This window comes from Pleurodeles waltl, chromosome 5 (genome assembly GCF_031143425.1).
Source record: "Pleurodeles waltl isolate 20211129_DDA chromosome 5, aPleWal1.hap1.20221129, whole genome shotgun sequence".
Lineage (NCBI taxonomy): Eukaryota > Metazoa > Chordata > Amphibia > Caudata > Salamandridae > Pleurodeles > Pleurodeles waltl.
In genome coordinates, this window is record NC_090444.1 from 1,718,083,292 (window position 1) to 1,718,102,530 (window position 19,239).

At 42.0% G+C, this 19,239-nt stretch overlaps 1 protein-coding gene across 1 annotated transcript in view; it reads right to left on the reverse strand.

The window, feature by feature from the left end:
* The window catches only part of ANKRD66 (ankyrin repeat domain 66), a 60,209-nt gene that overhangs the window by 23,455 nt on the left and 17,515 nt on the right, over positions 1 to 19,239 (reverse strand). Inside the window, exons 2-3 of the mRNA XM_069236076.1 lie at positions 15,852 to 16,010; positions 8,277 to 8,505 (exon numbers count right to left, since the gene is read on the reverse strand). Coding sequence (XP_069092177.1) covers positions 8,277 to 8,505; positions 15,852 to 15,999 — 377 coding nt within the window. The 5' untranslated portion in view covers positions 16,000 to 16,010. The remainder of the gene's footprint in view (positions 1 to 8,276; positions 8,506 to 15,851; positions 16,011 to 19,239) is intronic.

The window sequence follows — 19,239 nt, forward strand, 5'->3', positions numbered from 1 at the left end:
CTTAAAGTCAAAAGTGTGAAACTACATGGGAACATGTGAAAGCATGCACAGGACGCGTACCACGTATCAGAAAAAAGTATTCATGAACAACGAGCATAATAGCACACAGTAATGTAAACACGTGTGGTATACAGAACCACAATTATAATGAATAGCTTTTTTTATTTACTGGGGCTACAACCAAAATACTTCACATGCCCAGGGGGTGGGTAAAAAGAGTGGCTGTCACCAGGGTTATCTTATATTTTTCAAGCAATACTGTATTAAACTTTCTACAGAACCGAAGACCTGTCGAAGGTGTATATGGAGGGCCAGATCCATCCCCACTTTCAGGTTAATCTGGATTCATCATTTACATTCAATTTCGAATAATTGAATTTAAATGCATGTTCCACAACTGAATTGATTCTGACTCTTTTAGACCTAGCTTGGACACCCGAGGTTATTCTGGACAGATGTTATCTTTGATGTGAGCATATCCGGACTCGAACCTTGCAGGGATCCGGTAGCAATGCCTGAATTCTCTGCTGCTTGTTTCTGGGCTGTGGCTCTATACGTTCATTGAATGCCTGAGAAGTCAACTCCACTAAATAACCCTTGTGCTCAGTCTGCAGAGCTTTCGTTTGCCTATAGGGTGCCTACTGGGAACTCCTCTTACAGCGTTGACTCCCCCCACAAGTGACAGCACTGCAGGCCCCCATGCATACCAGACACACAGCTTGGCAAGGATTTTCATGTCAGCACTCATCAGCCCCCTTGTCGAACTATTTGAAAACCATTTCACAGATCACTCACATAGGGTGCAGCCATGGGTCACGGAGTGTGGAAGGGGCATGGCGGCGTGGCGTGGAAGTATCACTACACCTGCTAAAGGCTACACAATGTGCTAAAGGCCATACAATTGCAGCACAACAGTAACACTGCATTTATTAAGTGTTATCTGAAATATAATGGTTTCTATTAAGTTTGTTTGTTTTATCCATTCCCACCACATGGTTTGATATCATTCAGCTGAAGATATGCACAAAGCCTTGCCAGAGCCTGTTACCAGGCACGCCATGTGTTCTCCACCCACTAGTCAAGACATGTACATGATGGCATTTCCAGTAGGTATTACCTCCCCATGGGACTATAATATGTGGGGCCTCATTTACAGCAAGCAGGGCATTCATCTTCCAGTGCATCCTTCCATGAATGGCCTAAAGCCCATTAGATTTAGTATGTATACCAATATTGTTAGATTTTTTTTCACAAAGCATAGGGCAGACACCACAATATACTCTCAAAGTCACAAACTCACTGCAGTGACAGATGTTACCAACACGGTGCACTGTGTTTGAGTATGTAAACTTCTGCCTCAAACATGACTCAAAAAGAAACAACTGAATTCAAATCATCAGAAAGTGCATTGTGGTGCATGATGTAGCATGCGCCTAGAAGCACAGTCATCAGAATTCTCATTGGTGGAAGGTACTGACCTGGTTTTAATGGAGACATGAGTCGGCAATGTTCAATCTCTGTCTGTGGATTAATATGTTTAACAAGAACTCAACAGTTGCCCATCTCCTGGACCTGCAGGTTGCTCCAATAATGCAAAGTCGACGGGCTCTATACTAAGGAAACCATGATACCCCTGTAACAACTCAAGCAAGGCCATACCTCTGGCAGAGCCGGTAAACTTCTTTTGTGTGCAGATCTTATAAATGGGAACAAGAATTGGCTAAAGCACAAACAGCACTTCTAGAACAACAACTATACACAAAAAGCATCAACAGGCCTGTGGGAAGCGAAAGCATGGATTTTTCTTGAAACCAAAAACCCAAGACAAAAAAGGCACTGCCACCAATTCCTGAAACTTTGTGTGGTTTGACTTCAGGAAGAGGAGTCATGCTACAGTTGCCCAGGCTCACACAAGTGTGCAGTGTGGTATTCTGATATCCTGTGCACCAGCAGATACTTCTGTACAAAGCTGTAAGCCCCTCTTTCGGAACATTCTCCATACCAAGTCTCACCTGCTACTCAAATTTTCATTGTGCCTAGAGATAGAGCTGAGGGTAAGTATTACTAATTATATAAATAATAATAAAGACAAGCAAACCAGGAAGGTGCTCTTTACTTTTCTGTGTACTGGACTTGACTTTAAGATGGATACATTAAAAATAAAAACAAAAACTGGAAGGAAACAGTAATAAATAACATGAGCTATGTGACAGCCCTAGAAGTCAGAAATTTGCGGTGATACAATTACCGTTCATTCAGTCATTACCGCATGGCCCTAAACTAGTCCAAATGCACTGTGCTTAGTGAAGGTTATGTGCTGCGTATTGCTGTGACTGTGGGAAGCACACCCTCATCCCTCCGCGCTTGACGGCGCTGCGATTGCACTTTGCCAAGTTCTGCACTATAACCCATGTGAAGCAATGTGGCAAGCAATGCTGGTAACTTTAATTAACAATCCTGGCATTATATTACCACCAGTAACTGCACAATATATCAGCTTTCTCAATAAACAAGTTATAACACTTTTATGTAGTTTCAGTAACATATTGCACAACCTCTCACCAAGTGAAATCTTACAACAAAAAATTAATATTAATCACATAGGTGAAACCTAATTCATTTACCAATGCTTGTTATTATACCACTAGGGAATGTCAGTATTAATCACTATCAGTGTAATACAATATGGAGCACCAGGAGCTGTAATGGGACATTTGCTGGCATACGAGGTAAGTAAAACAAAATGCTTTTAAATGCATGTTGTGTGCATGTATGCGGGTGAGAATATGTTTGTGCCACAGAGAGATGTTTATGTGTCAGCCTTTGCATGGATGAGCATATATGTCAGTGAGTGCGTGACAGGTAGCGAATGAGAAAAAGTGGTATCAGTGAGTCAGAGTAAGTGAGAAAATATTAGAGTATGAAGTGAGTAAGAGTGACCACAAAGGAAAGTAAGAGTAACTATGAGTGTAAGTGAGTGTGAATCAATGAGTTGGAGTGAGAAAAAGACTGTGTACTAGTAAGGGATAATGAGTGAGCGCCAAAGTGAGTAAGAATAAATGACAGGGGGTAGGTAGTAGTGGGAATGAGTGTGAATGAGCAATGTCAGCATGAGTGACTATGTGGTACTGTGCTTGCAAGTCTGCAGTTCATCCTGCCGCACAATTCTTGGCTTACAAAGGCACCCATAGCAAATGTTGGTGCTGGCATACTGGGACAGCTATTCACAGGCATTTGTGACCGAATACTGGCACGGGTATACTAGATGTAGTACTTGGCATATGGGGGACAACCATGGCAAAATGCTACCGTTGGCATACTTGTGGTAATTACTTGCATGGGACTCTTGTGGAAAAATGCTAGTGCTGGTACACTGTAGGAAATTCTTGGCATTGGTGCATCATTGGCAAAATTATGGCATTGGTACATTGGAGGTAATTTTTGCCATAAGGAAAAACAATTGTGACATATGGGGGCAACCATGAAAAAATGCTCTCCGACTTACTAGACATAATTTTGTGCATAAGGGTCACACAGGGCACAAGGGCGGCACTAAAGCCCAATTTCTTGCACTGGCGTATTGTACGTAATTTATGGCCTCAGGGTGCACCTGAGGTACATGTGGGACATCCATGACATAATGCTGGCCCTGGCACAGTGGAAGTAATTTTGGACATACAGGGACATTCATAGCTAATTTTGAAACAATTGGATCCACTCGTGAAGAACGCCCAGTTTCATTGGCCCGGCACACTATAAGAGGGCTAGAATATTTAGTGCCCTTTCAGTGCCTATGATGTTCTAGCAAATTTTTGTGAACATTGTGCTTTAAAGTATACTATGTGACCCTAGAGAAGGTTGGGCTCACTTGTGTCAATTCAGGGCAAGTAATACACTGCACCACTTTCAAAGATCAACAGTCGCTTCTGTAAGACCAAAAGGTAAACCATATGTTGATGAGTACCTGCGTATTTTCTGTAGCTTCCACAGAGATACTACACATTAGGTCTTATAAAATAAATAAATTCAGCATTGAAATGCACAGTCTACTGATTTAAAAAAATGAACTAAAATACATTTTAAACAAGTTCTTTCTTAATTGTGTATACTTGAAAAAAGTGTTTGTTTGAATAAAACCTTTAACTTTGTGCTTCAAACAAGTGAAAGCGCCTTGCAAATAATTATACATCGAAAAACAACACAGAGTAATTTAAGCAAACAATATAGTTCATACTGAAAATACATTATTGATATCAATTAATACATGTGAATGTGACTATGGTTTCTAGCTCTTTTGTTTTCTCTCCATATGATTTATCAATCACTTTCTCATTTTAGTATATATTAAAATAGCTAATAAATCTTGACAGTTGTGGTTTAGATAGTTTCAATTCCCAGTGCTTTTCCGTTTTGTACTACTAAATTATTTTCAGACAAACACATAATAGTTCATGTAATACAAAGAGAAATTAGGAATGTTGCTTTGGAATACCATGTCAGCACCCTAAGATAGGTATAGTATACAACAGCCTTTGTTGTGTTTTACTAACTGTGCTATTATTTTGAAACATCAGTGATATCAATTATCCTGGTGTCTTCATGTGACATCACATCCTGGAAAGATGTATGGTCAAAGGTCATATGATGTTACTTCTTGAAATATTATTATGGTCAAAGGGTGTGTAAAATCATTTCCACTTAGTGGATCATTTCCACTACCCCAGGCATTTTGGTGAATAGACATCCATGTGCCAAGCCCACGTTGAAGTGGGCCAACATTGTCAGTGTGGTCCTCAGGCCCTCAAGAGACAAAGCCCACTCTGAGTTCACCCACTGAGGACTTTGAGATGGTGTCTGCAGCCTTTTTCTGCTGATTACCCCCACTGCAAACGCAAGTGACCAAGAGACAGAAACCTGATGACTCAGGACACCACTGCACCCATTCGCCCCGGACCGAGGCAAAGAGAACCAAGGGTGTCCCTGCATCTCCGAGCCTCATGAGACCTAAGCCCCTTTATTGGCTTGGTAAGACTGGACCCCCATTTCACGCCTGCAGACTGTTTCTGCTGGCCCCACCTGCAACTGCAAGACACTCCAGCACTAGTCCTGAAGTCAGAAGACAGCACTGCACCGGTGCCATACAGCCCGAGGAGGAGGAGTGGAACCCTGGTGTCCCCACATGCCCAAGGACCTCAAGGGTCAAGCAACCCTGTGGGTTCCCCTGGACTGACCTTCCAGTCCATCCCTGCAACAACTCTGTGACCGTGCCGTTCCCCATTGAAGTGAAAGGGACACCTGACTCATAACACACCTCAGCACCCGGAGGCTCCAATGCCTCCTAAGGTGACCTGTTGGTGTGGTATTGAACCTTGTCCCCTACTCACCTTAAGTCACGGAGAACAGTCCAGTAGGTTGCTGTGAAATGTCCAAATGCAGTACGTTTTTCCCCCATAGGATAACATTACTGCACCCAAAAATTGTAGTGTGTCAACTTTTAAAAACTCTAAAAATCTATATCTCGAAAACTACTCACCATATTCTGGTGATCTTGGTATCAAAGTTTACATAAAATTATGTTATTTTTATAACTTGGTGTCGGATTTCTATATTGTGTGTGTGTGTGTACAGTACATGCTTAGCACTACCCACTGATATGCCTAACTGCTCGACCACACTACCATAAAAGAGAGCATTTAGGGTGTCGTTTGTGCCTCTGTGATACTTCTGGGGTTTGTCTGGGCTCTTTGGACAGTGTACCCCATTTTGGTCTACTATATAAACAGCCGGCTTCCTACAATAAGTAACGCAGATTAAATCCAAGCAATATCCCACTGAGTAAAGCATAAAATCCAATTTAAAATGGCAAAGAATGCAAATGGGGATAACCAAGCCAACTATAATAGCCAATTCATCATTCAATAAACCTCACATGCTTTGCTGCTCCTGGTTTAGCCCTTTGGAAAAAAAATCCCAGCTTCCATGTCCGCAACTTAAAACTGAAAAAAACAAAATGAACTAATCTGATGCAACTGGCTATTGCTTTGATCAGAGTATAAGATGTGACCAGGTGAAGCATAATGAGAGTCTTCATTGTCGAGCTATGTATTTTGAACTTGATATATCCGCCCAGTACAAAGGCAAGTAATATGTCTAGCTGTGATTCACATCTGGTTATGATAACAATTGCGTATTCTATGCACTGTAAAGTTTAAAAAAGTTCTGCAAAAGTGCATTGCTTTCCACAACACTTTGAATTTCACAGCAATCTTCCCACCAGGGAAGTGTGTTTATACGAGGGTGGTTATGAATGGGCAACTTGAGAGCCAACCCACGACATTGCATGGCGTGTGTCATGGTGACTCTCAAGTGGCAGATGTGGGGGGCTGCAGCGTAGGGAATGAGTGTGTGAGATAGGGGAAAGGGGGTGCACAGGCCATGAGCAGCGTCCATCTCATTTAGGACTAACTGTATCTTCAGTGAGTGTTTTTCTGTTTGCGGAAATAGCCTAATTCCATAACTAAATAATTCCCATGGACTTTTCTGCTCTTCTTGGATTTAGTTGTTAGTAAAATAATTATTGTGTTTTTTCACTGCACAGCACCAAGAGAACAGGGGTGCGGCAGAGAACCACAGCACCGGATTTCAAAGCACAGCAGATAGTACACTGTGTCTTGGAGCACTGCTCTGTGCTCGCAGACCTGAAGCTAGAGAGCAGCAGTATTCAAGGGCAAGCTGCTCTGAAGGCCATTCTACTACTCCGCCACTTCCCAGAAGGCTGTAAGTTCAGGACTTTCAGAACAAGTTAGGCTGCCATGACTCTAGTATGCCGTCTGGCTCAATTTTATTTGGCTCCTGCTGCAGTGGTGGGTCTGGTTTCAACATTTTGTCAGGACTGATTTTGGTTTCCATTTCAACCGTGGTGGACTGAGGCACAACTGTAAATGCCCCATGGGTAACTACAGCCACACAGTCACGGCTCGCTGGCTTCTGAACTGAAGGGGCGGGTGTGGTGCTCGGGCGGCATTTAATTAAAAAAATTAATTAAAACTTAACTCCGCCATTGCCGCCACGCCGCTCCTCGTTCCCTTGTCGCTCCAGGCTGCAGGCACAGGCTCCTAGCCTGCCCTGCGGCCAATCCTGACGCTGCTCAAGTTAGCATTAGGATTGGCTGGGAGCGCCCAGCCAGGGCACTCCCAGGCAGACTGGGAGCCTGTACAGGCTCTCTCCAGCCCAGCAACTGCGTCAGCCCAGCAACTGTGTTGCTGGGCTGGAGAGAGCCTACTGCACATGTGTTTGGCCAGCTGGAGACATACATGCGCACTGAGGGGAGTGCACTGTGGACTCCCCTAAGTGCTCGTCATCCCCAATGCCCTGCCCCTTTACAAGAAAATGATAATAAACACAGTTTATCATCGTTTTCTTGTAAAGGATTTGTAGCTGCTGCTGGCGGGGGCCTGGGGGACACTCCACCGCCCTAATGGAGGAGCTGCCTCTGTAGCTACATGCTTGTTAGGTGCTGTATGGATACAGGGGTCAAGGCAGATGCGCTGGGGGTGATGTCAGGCTGCGGGAGAGTTGAGAAGGCTTCCTACATCTGCAGGTGGGATCTATCGGGTGCTGTCAGGCTACGGGAGGGGCACAGGGCTCCAGCACGCACTGGTGGTTCTTAAAGACTCTCATCCATCAACACTGAGATTTTGGGGTGGGGAAGAGTTTGGCAAGGTGTCTTGTGGCAGCAAGTTTATGGCTAAAAGGGTCCCGCGCAAACAACCCATTGGTTAAACAAGACTGACTTGAAGTCCATTTCTGCATGTTAGTATATGCTGTGTGTTGCTTCTTACGTTGTGAGTTGTGTCTTGTGTTTAGTTCTGAAATAAGGTCTTCCCAGACAGCTATCTGTGGCCAGATCCTAAAAAGAGTCCAGTGAAGTCAGTGGTTAAAGGATACCTGAGATGGTCATCAAGGCCTTCCAATCATGAACAAGGATTAAACCCAAATCACACTCTAAGTGTATGTTATTATATTGGAGAGGACAGGACTTGCCAACAGACAGCTCAAGCTTTCAGAAACCTAGACCTAAAAAGACACAGGAAAGGTAAACCAATCCATAGTAATAGGTAAGTAAAAGGTACAATAGGGTCTGTGGTGCCCTGAAAAAGAGGGTAAGTGGGTACACATGCTGGTGAAGCGTGTGTCCCTTTGATATGCAGGTTGTATGCCGTGATCTCTCTTATTCGACAAATAAAGCAGTTCCATTTTATAGGACAAACACTCACGTCTCTAGGTACTTCACGCAGTCTTGGTGCCCATAGATCTCTGCAATCCTTTTAGGGGTGTCACCACCCAAATCTGGTAAATCAATGGGCGCATGCAGTGAATGAAGGCACCGTAGTACCACCAATCTGCCCGACTCTGCAGCAAAGTGGGCCGGAGTCCATCCTGCGTCAGTTCGCAGGCAGGAGCGGGCTCCTTTCTCAATCAGCAGTTTCACCATGTCCGATTGCCCTGCAGAGAACAGGCAGAAGAAAAGGGAAGCCATGTACTAGAACTTTAAAAAATAACATTCACAAACGAAACAGGTATGGCTATTGTCTAATGTTTGCGAACAAAAGCATACAACATACGTTCACACATGCACACACTTCAACACATATCCAGGCATCTATGCAAGCAGAAGCCACCAAACTTACTGATACACAATTACTCATACTTTGAGACCAAAAAACCTACCAGCATAAACGTGCACAAAAACAGCATGAATGCAGGCACACATAAGTACCCACGTGCATACAGGTGGAACATACAGGTTCCCAGATAACAGACAACACATAGATTCAACCATACACATAGAGAATACAAACCCATGAGACCACAGATCACTGCATGTTGAACGGATGGGAGATAAAGAGTACCGGGATGAGTGCTTGGGTGGATGGATGATATGGATGAATGAATGTATACGGAGGGGAGGTGGATGAATGGATGCCTGAAAAGGTCTCTGAATGGATAAATAGATATGGAGGGGGTGGATCGATGGGGTAGATGACAGAAGAAGGGGTGGATATTGGAGGCGTAAAGAAAGGATAACTGTACAGTTAGGCAGATTGAGTGAATGCATTAGGTAAATGGATGCATGTGTCAATGATTGGATGCATCAATAGGTGGATAGATTAATGGTTCACTAGATGGATGGACACATGTCAGAAAAGTGAGTGACACATTTTTTTAAATCACAGATGAGTTTATTGAAGACCGTTTTCAGTATCTTTACATCGTGGCACTTTACAATGAAGGTAAGTAATTTTCATAATGTGTTTACACATATATATATATATATATATATATATATATATACACGCACAAATATATATATGTTTGTGCATATATATATATATATATATGTCTGTGTGTGTGTATATATATAAACCTATATATATACAGACACACACATAGATATATATAGTACCTGAAAGCCAACCGTAATTATGAGACGTACAAGTTGCAGATTTACGCCATTACAGAAATTAAAAATGAAGAGAACAGGTGGCGACAAGACATTCTGCATAGAGATATGAAGTTCGACATCAACTCAGGACCTTACACTGATCCAGAGCAAAGAAATTCTGACACGGCAATGGAAAAAAGGGGGCTGGCTACTTTTTTAAGAAGAGTGCTGACGTAATAACATGCTAGGTAGCAACATAGAACCACGACAGGTGAATGAGTAAACTATGAATGAAAGAGTGCCTACAGGGACACATGATTGAGTGGATGGATGAATGTGTAAGTGGAAGTGTAGAAGCATGAGTGGGCGCTTGATGGATGCATCCGTGGGTGGATGGATGAATGAGAGGATTTATGCATAGGCTGAAGGATGCGTAAGGGCTCACATAGGTTACTGCTTTGGTACATCGGTTGCTGGGCAAGTGGATGCATTCGTGTGAGAACGGGGGGAGGGGTCGATTATTCATTTTTATTGATTATTATTATTAAAATTTAAAAAGCGCACAGATACCTAAAAGGTGTCCTGGCGATAACAGATGCACAGAAGAGCATACCCAGAGCCTGAGAGGCAACACATTAGCGAGAGAAGAAACAGGCTTTTAGCGCTCCACGGAAATTAAGCAGAAGGTGATGGCTCGGATATTGACAGCGCCTGGCAACCAGGACCGAGAAGACCCGGCTTATGAATATGCAAAAAGTGAACAAATGCATAGAGGTGGTTGGATAGAGGGATGCATAGATGTGGGCAGATGGATGTATGAATTGTTAGGCTGATGAAAGATTTAGCGTGGGCGGCTTAATACGCACGGTTGGTGTTTGAGTGATACATGTATATGAGAGTGAGTGAGTGGATGGATGAATAGATGGATGGATGTTCGGGCGGACAGACGGATTACTGACGAGATAGTAGAATGGATATATAAGTGGGTGGATTGATCAATATTTTAGAGGAAAAGACTGACAAACAGTTGCCCCATTTTCAGGGGGCAAGTGTCATAATTAACAAATAGTACTTGTTAGTACTCATCAGGCTCACTGAAAGAAAGAATGCCAAGATGCGAGGCCGGACTTGCCCTAGCAGGCATCGGGCATTTCCCTGGGAGGCTGGAAGGATGGAAGGGGTGATTCATTTAGTTGCTGGAGAGAGATCTGGGTTTTGTCTAGTGACAGTTTTGACTGATCTAAGGTAGCACAGAGGGTAAATATGCCTGCTGCAAAGAACGTGTACTATGCAGATCACAGAACAGTATTTTAGGTGTATACTTCAGTGGGATGCTGCTTTTATCACAGAGATTCGTTTTTTACTGTGCAGTTCATATTCATAAATTACGGAAAGTTATGTTTTTCCTGGTCTTTCATTATCCTAATTTTGCTCAAAAGGGTTTTGTTTGCATAGAAATAAATTCTTGTTAGTAAAGTCAACTCTAAGGACTGTTATGTTCTGAATCCTGGGTTTGTGCTTCCCAGACCAACCACTCACTATGTGTGTGTGTGTGTGTGTGTGTGTGTGTGTGTGATGTAAAGTGCTTTGACACCCTACACTAGTATGAGAGGTGCTATAAAACAAATGAAGTACACGTGACAGTGGGGCTTTAGAAAGAATGGAGAGATGCGAGGCGCTGTTGAAGGGTGACAGAGAGGGAAACATTGAAGAGCCCCAATAAAGATTGCACCATTTTTGTAATTTTCTCAAATGTACTTAGGGGGAAACACCTCCCAACCCCCTTGAAGTAGCCCAGCTCGCTGTCTGCACTTGCTGTGCACAGTATGGGGGGTGGTCTAACAACCTTTGCCAGGGCTGCTTTGGGGTCCCGGTCAGGCCTGCCAAGACAGACAGACCGATCCCCAGTGTGTTCTGTACTCACACACACCAAGCAAACATCACGTCGGAATCTCTCGCCAACCTAGACCGAAGGATAAATTCACAGATATATACGTTTGTGTGAACATACCCGTTAAGTAAAGACAAAAGTGTAATTGAGCAACCTGAAATAAAATAAAGGGTCACAGAAAGTACTGATATTTGCTTCACACATTTACACACAGATTGTCTCAACTGAGAAATCTAAGCTGCAAAACACATTCAAATCAAAGCAAAAGCCCAGAAAACGATCTCCAACCAAAAAGGGCAAAGCGACACTGAACAGGACTTACTGACAGTGCAAGACCTCCCCGACCTGGGCGACTCTCCAAGGGAAAATCGTCACTGTCGAGCACCATGCAGCAGACACAGGGCCTCGAGTTGGGGAGTGGGTAAGAGAGCATCGTCAAAAAATGGATTAACCTCAACACCCGATTTTTTGTACCCACATCATTTAGAGGCGGAGGAAATGTTGTTTCTGATTGCAGAATCTCACCGGCTTCTGCCATCAGAAACAATCTCCCTCCCCCCGAGAATGGTGTTGTAGTGCCCAGCTTACACAGTCCAGGTTTCTGACACTAGTCTAGTCAGCTTTTCCATGTTTAGGTTAATCATACTTACCATAGTGGCCTCAAACATGAGAAATGATCAGTTTTCCCACACATTGAAAAAAACCTCTCATCCTAACTAGGAAAATATGTTTTACTTTTTCAAACACATACTCCCTCTTTGAGTTATTATGTTTGGAAAACAAAATAAAAGCTGTGACATGATGGGCTGGCATTCAATCTTTCCTTTTTCACCTAAAAGTGCTCTCGCCATGTTGAAGAAAGTGCTTTCTGCAGCTAAAAAAACCCCATCAATTCATTCGACCAGGACCCCCTGGGGCCACCTGGGCTGGTTAGAAAGGTAAGATAAAATTGACACTTTAATAGGATGTAACATGTTTAATCAAAGTTTGATATTGTGAATTTACTGTTTTGGGATTTTGGTTTGTCTAAAAATGTACCATAAAAAAATACAAATATTAGTGGAAGGGTAAATAATCAGTCCCCCAGGGAGTTCTTAAAGTAAATATCTATATTCTCTGTAAAGGACCCCAAGAGCTTCTCCGTTGTGCCCTATGTTGAATTCTTTCAGCTCTCTGGGCAGCTCTAGTGCTAGCCATTGTACTGGAACTCCCTAGAGTAACATTGGATCACGGTTTCTCATGAGAAAGGTTTACAATCTGTATTCTTAGTGAACAGTGCTTTGTGAAAAGCAGAGTATTTTAAACAGCACAGCTACAACTTGATACCATTTTGTGGTAGAAATGTTCAATCGTGTTTTTATTATTCATTTTGTCTTAAACTGTGGGATCACTTTAAGCTTTTAAATGCTCTTTCTATTTAGCACAATAGCCCCAACATATGTTTTTTTAACTGTACCGTGATGCGTGACTACCATCCAATCTTCAATTTCCCATTTCTGAGTAACATCATGAACAGAACAACTACAATAATATGTGGAGCAAATCAATATCTACAATAATCTTCAGAGAAGGGAAACATCTCTACAAGGGACAGAATCCATTCTGGCTAAAATCAGAGAAGACGTATGCGTCACCCTTGACGTAGGTGAACAAGCTTCCTTGATATTCTTCAACCAATCAACGCGTTATGATAAGGATGGCCAAACCAGGCACCTGAAAAGGCTCTAGGACTAGGTAGGGTGACTTGCCTTTCTTTAAAATTAGTGATGAAATATTTGGTCCACATCAAAACGTAGTTGTAGAGCTCAACAAACATTAAATTACTACTAATTAGGAACAGTATCCCATTCCATCAAACTAAACAATGAGTTGAGTTGACATGAGCCCTGATCATAAAATATTTGATCAACGGCTTTCTTAAAATCTAATCTCCAAACTACAAAGAGTCTAGAATCAAGTGGCCCAAAAGTGTGTGTACTTAAACACTCCGCCATATCAGTCAGCTCTGAAAAAAATACACTGGCTTCTGGTGGAATCCAGAGTGCACATCATTCACAAAGTGTGATAGGATAAACGTTCTAGCTATTGCAATAATCTGGCACCTCACTATTTCCCAACATTGTACGAGTTATAGAGTGTACTGTGTTGTATTCCAAATTAAATCTGTACATCTGCCAGAGCCGGCATTAGGGGGGTGCAAGAGGTTCGGCCCCACCGGGTGCTGACCTGGATGAGGGGGCTCTGGCCTCAGAGGGGCACTGTGTTTAGCAATAACTTAGAAACTTACAATTTAAAGGCACCTGCTGAAAAGTTCCTTGTGCGCCCAGCCCTCAAGAATGAATTAAAATATCAAGATAACTCTTGGGATTAATGTTCCTGCTAGGGAGAGAGATGGGAGTTTTGTCTAGGGCAGCTTTGACTCGCCATAAACTAACGTAGAGGTTCAATATGCCTGCTGCAAAGAACAGAACTATATTTCATGTGGATAGCTGGGTGGATTAGTCAAGCCAGCCTTTACAAGCGCTTTAATACAAATTAATGTATGTGAAAGGGGGCTATGGAGAGATGAGGGGCACACTTTCCAGGTGGTAGTTAGGGAATCCAAGGAGGTGGCCATGGGGTGGCAGGTGCCAAAAAAGACTGTCGCACAGGGCACCACCAGCACTAAAGCTGGCCCTGATATCTGTATTCAAGTGCTCTTCAGTTATCAACCTCAGTCAAATCACCCAACCAGTCAAAATCAAAAGATATAAAACTTTGTGAGTTTCAGAAAAGAATTAAAATGACATCACAAAAATTGCACTATCAACCTCATTATGCCTTATCTGCAAACTTGTAACTATGTTGTTCTTCTACATTCATGTGAAGTAGCACACACTCAAAATCTGCCTTTCATAATGTCTCTGCATATATGTACTATTTACCTTATTATATTGAAGATCAGACCCACAGCCTAGGGCCACATCGAAGTGGTTATGTAGAGACAGAACAAAGTAAGTAAGCAATTGAGAGTAGAGAAAACTGCTAAAGTCCAGAAGGAGAAGAAAATGACGCACTTCTTGTTCCCCTGGGAGCATCAGCGTATCTGGTTCCCGCTGGAGTGACTTCCAGAGGGAGGAACCTTGGTAGCGAGAAGATCAGACTACAAAATTATTGCATTTCTGCTGATGGATCATCAGGCGCTTTAGGCAAGCCTAACTTCGGTGTTTGGTCTACAGGAAACTGAACATTCAATCTGTAGTGCTGGCTGTGCCATGAGGTGATTATGCTGAAAAATTGTATTTGCACTTAAATAACATGTTAATATGTAACCCGCGCTAACTATAGCTTAAATGATTTACACACAATTTATTCATTTTTTTCCTCATATTATGTCACTTATTATTTTTCAAATCGTTTATATTGGGATATAGCAGAACGATATTTGATTTTCTTTAGTTAGCCAAATGACATATAAAGTTGACATGAGTGGGATTAGGTGCCTTACTCCATCTTGAAAAAAGGTTGTATTTGCTATGCATAACATTATTCTGTTTTCGATACTGGAGTCACTGTGTGCTCATTTATAATTTTATTCTTTTCTAGCTTACATTTTGAAGGTCCTAGTTTAGTGATCAGTTGTGTAGGACTGAAAATACAACACCTGCTGTGGATGAGAAGATTAAGAAGGCAAAACTCCGTTGTGTGATATTGAGAAGGTCGAGGTCTGAGAAGTAGTTGGCATTGTATTATTTTGTGAGAAGAAGGCCATCACCAAGTACGTAGAGAACATTGGGCTTTGACTGGTCATCACTTGGTAGGAAACCTGAAGATTGTATCATTTGGACAGAATGTTATGTTTTAATTGTGAGAAGCTTTTTAGTTAGTTAAATCACTTATCCCTGTCAACTTTTGCAGGCAGGCGTCCTTTCTCATCTCCTGAGACCAATGCTCTTTATTTTCTGCTCATAGAAATACTCTCAAGGGAAGGGTCATTAAATTCTCATTCTAATTGGAACTTTTATCCGGTTCCTCTATATGGTTCTTCTTTCAAATTTATATTTGCTGACATTAGCTGTTTCTGAATTTCCCTAACCTGCCCACAGCTTTATCATAGAATTAGGGAGTTTCCTTTGTGGAAAAAGACTTTGCTTTGATTTGCATAAACTACATTTCAAATTGCAATTTAGGCGTTACTAATTGGCATGCTTGGATTATATTAATGTATGCTGTATTCAGGTGAGTATCAATTTTGCGTAATTGATATGGCTGGAGATTGGAACTTTAAGTATCTATTAATAAACCTTTATGGTTTTGTAATCTGCTCTTATCTGTCATTACTGTGGGGGCAAAATCTGCTTCACTGTCAATGAAATGTTACTGAAATTGTGATTTCAGCCTCCTTTTTTAGACAAAGTTCCATTTAGGTGAAATTAGCAGAGTTTTGAGTTTGTTACAAGTTAGTGGGGTGAAAATGACATCCTTATCTTACGCGCTATAACATAAAAAAAAGTAAACAATAAAATAAAGGATTACCTTTTGCTGCAGCCCAGTGCAAAGGCGTCCTGTCATTCCAATCCATATCTTTGTGGTTCGGGTCACACAAGCCTTTCCTCAAAACCTCTGCCACAAGGTCGTAATCTCCCAAAGCAGCCGCTTGGTGAAGTTCTGTCATGTCCGACATTTTGTCAAAGGCTGGAATAACATGGACAATATAAGTTCCTTCTTTCCTAATTTTAGTAGTTGAGTGTTTATGTTTGCGTTTAATACTACAGCCTGAAGGTTTACATGAAGATTACTGGGAAGTGAAATATAAGTCAATTTTGTCTATCATGTTCCATGGAATCAGTCATGCTGGTCTTCAAAAGTCACTATCAGCCACTTGGACACTGAGTTGCCATCAGCAAAGCTGCACCGCGCACTGCCTGCACATCAGCATTGATAGTGATCTGTAATGCTTGATACCACCACTATGAAACCAGAAGAAGCGTCCTGGAGTGCACCACTGACCACCTGACGATAAATGGTAATGCATTAGGAGATCAGAGGGGAGACCTTTAGGGCAAATGGTGAGCCATTTGGGGTCATGGCAAGCTATGGAGGATAATGTACATAGGCAAGGGCATTAGGGAGAAATGTGAGATCATAGCAGCTGATGGAAAGACAATACCACTTTGGCAATCCATGTGTTCCACAGAGAGATATGGGAATTAGAAGGTAGATGTGAAGGCTGAAGAGGATACATAAAGCCCTGGTTGAACACAGATAGTGAATGAGAAGAAAAAAGAGCCAGCAGGTGACCATCCACATGAGGGGTCAAAGAGGATAAGTAGAAATGGAGATTGTGTAGCGAAGGTATGCCAGGGAATAGACAGGTGAGGCTTATGAGGAGATATTTGTGTTTGCATTGGAGGCATGGCAAACACAATAGGAACAAATATGGGCCAGTGGGGAGATTTTGGAGACTAACAATTCAATATGCGAGAGAGGCCTCAGTAACTATTGATCAGATAGGAGAGGCCAAGAATATAAGCTTTTCACTTAATCACACAGATTGTGGGTAGAGTGTATTTGATAGTACGCAGTGTTAGCCATCTGTTAACTGTGTCATCCCACACCAACCTTCAAGAGTAAGTCTTGACAGTTTGTCCTCTCTATCCTGTGAAAGTCTGGGCTTGTGAAGGAGCTGCTTCCCAATTCAAAGAGTTAGAAGTGGTATCCAGCTATCATGATTCCAGGGATAACCGAAAACAGTATTGCCCACTTGCTCCTTGAGCCCCTTAGGTCATAGAGACTTGATCTGACAGTAAACAGCTATCCATTCCAAGATCCCTTCCATTAGTAGAGTGAAACTGTTCATACATTGAAAAGGAAGTTCAAACCTTCACCCTCACATGCAGACATCACAAAAATATCAATTTACTTTACTTTATCTTGTATGGTACACTGTGATATTTCACCACAAAGCAACCATTGTTCAGCATTGTAAATTCTCACTTTGCCGTGCTGAAGACTACAATATATCCAAGGGCAGAGGAAAAAAGATATTAATTAGATGGTGGAACCTCTTAGAAGATTTGTGCTTCAATCTCAATAGTATGGTGGGCTTAACATAATGCAGTGTCTGGTAGTATCCTACTCAGCCAGGCAGAGTGGGGGCACTGGCCCAGTGAAGTCAGATCAGAAGAGGCTAGCCTTTTGGAACAAAGATACGTTGTGAATCTTATTAAATGTTAATGGTTTGGATGGTCATCTGAGTTCTGGATCCAAAGACGTCCAAAAGCTACTGTCTTCTAGTAAATTTACCAATGTGAGTTCTAACAGAGACATTAGTTTACAACAAAAAGAAACAAACCTATATCTACTAAGAAAAACAAACTAACTGTGCACTAAGTATAAGGATAAAGTTCCAGAAAAATATATTTCCTCCTCATGCAATACATCAAACATGCAAAGTCATAACCTGGAGATCTCATCCTTACTACTGTTAACACAACAATCAAACACCAGGTTTGAGTGCATTTAGTCACATGTAACTCATGAACAAATGCCCTCCACTAAATAGTGCTTCCAACAGCACTACCCAGATATAATTGCAAAGCCAAATTTAACAAAATATATTAGAAAGAACATTAACCATAGATCCACCTCAGTAAACACATATTTCACATGAATCCAACACACCACACCTATGACATGCTCTGGACATCTAGAAACACCACTCACAGATGCAACAGAACATCTCAGGTACAACCAACACAACACAGAAATGCAATATTGGAGGCTGTAAAATAATTTCCAACAGCAATCACCATCAGTTACACTTTAAGGAAACACATGCCACACAGAACATCTCAAACATACCCAACAAAGCATAGATGTGCCAGGTAGTCGGTGATTATGTTTCTCCCAAAAATGATTACCATTTAGGTCCTAAATACAAGTAGCCTTTTATTTAACAAGGGAAGACTGACGGGCCAGATGCCTGAACCAAATAACAGGCATTACAAGCTATTGACCCTAGAATGGGGAATAAGATGTAGCCCCTTGAATATTGGATCTTCCACATATTTGTCTCAGTTATGAGCCCAATAACAGGTCTTACCACTGCCATTTACCAACTATTTTGAACAGGTGGTAAGTGCCAATGTGAGAGGTGCTATGTGTTGGGGGCAAGCGGGCACAGGGAAAGGGAGAGTAAGGAGGGTGCCACAGGACATAAAAATGCTAGGGTGAGCATTACCTGCTCTCTCTGTGGTCTAGGAGAAAGGCTTGTTAGAAATGAGTACGAAGCCTGCAGCCAAACATAATGCAGGATCCGTTGTATGCTTCTTCTATGTTGGCCAGAATTTGCTAAGGAGCGCTGGTTTCTAGGCATAACAAGCATTGGCAAAGCCAACAGGCCTTGCATACTCATGATCTATTGTCTTTGGTAATTTGTTTAGATGAACATTGATAAAGCCAACAGATCTGGCATAGGCAAGAGCTACTGGCTTTGCCTATGTTTGTTGGATGTTGTCTGTGAAAATATCAAAGCAGAACTGGACTGACAGAATGTTTATTAAATGCGGCCCTATGCCTTAGCTGTGTTCTATTAAAGCAGAGGAGCAAAATAATTCATCAAAATATGCAGACCAAAAAATGTAGACTCTGTAAGTGCAGGAGATTCCCAAATGTTACACTTACCTTCCGTATTCCGAATGTGCTGAAAAAACGTCCAGTTGCTTTTGAATTCCTGCAGACTTTAACCAACTTCAGTAACTGAAGCTAAGAGGTTAAAATCGGAAAGCTAGTTCATAATGATTGACAGGAGACAGGAAAGTGATAGGAAAGAGTTGGTGTCCATACATCCTATGATTGGTTAGAAAAACTACCTGACCCCTAGAAAATATGGCCCCTGCGATGTCATGCATGCTTCTGGTAT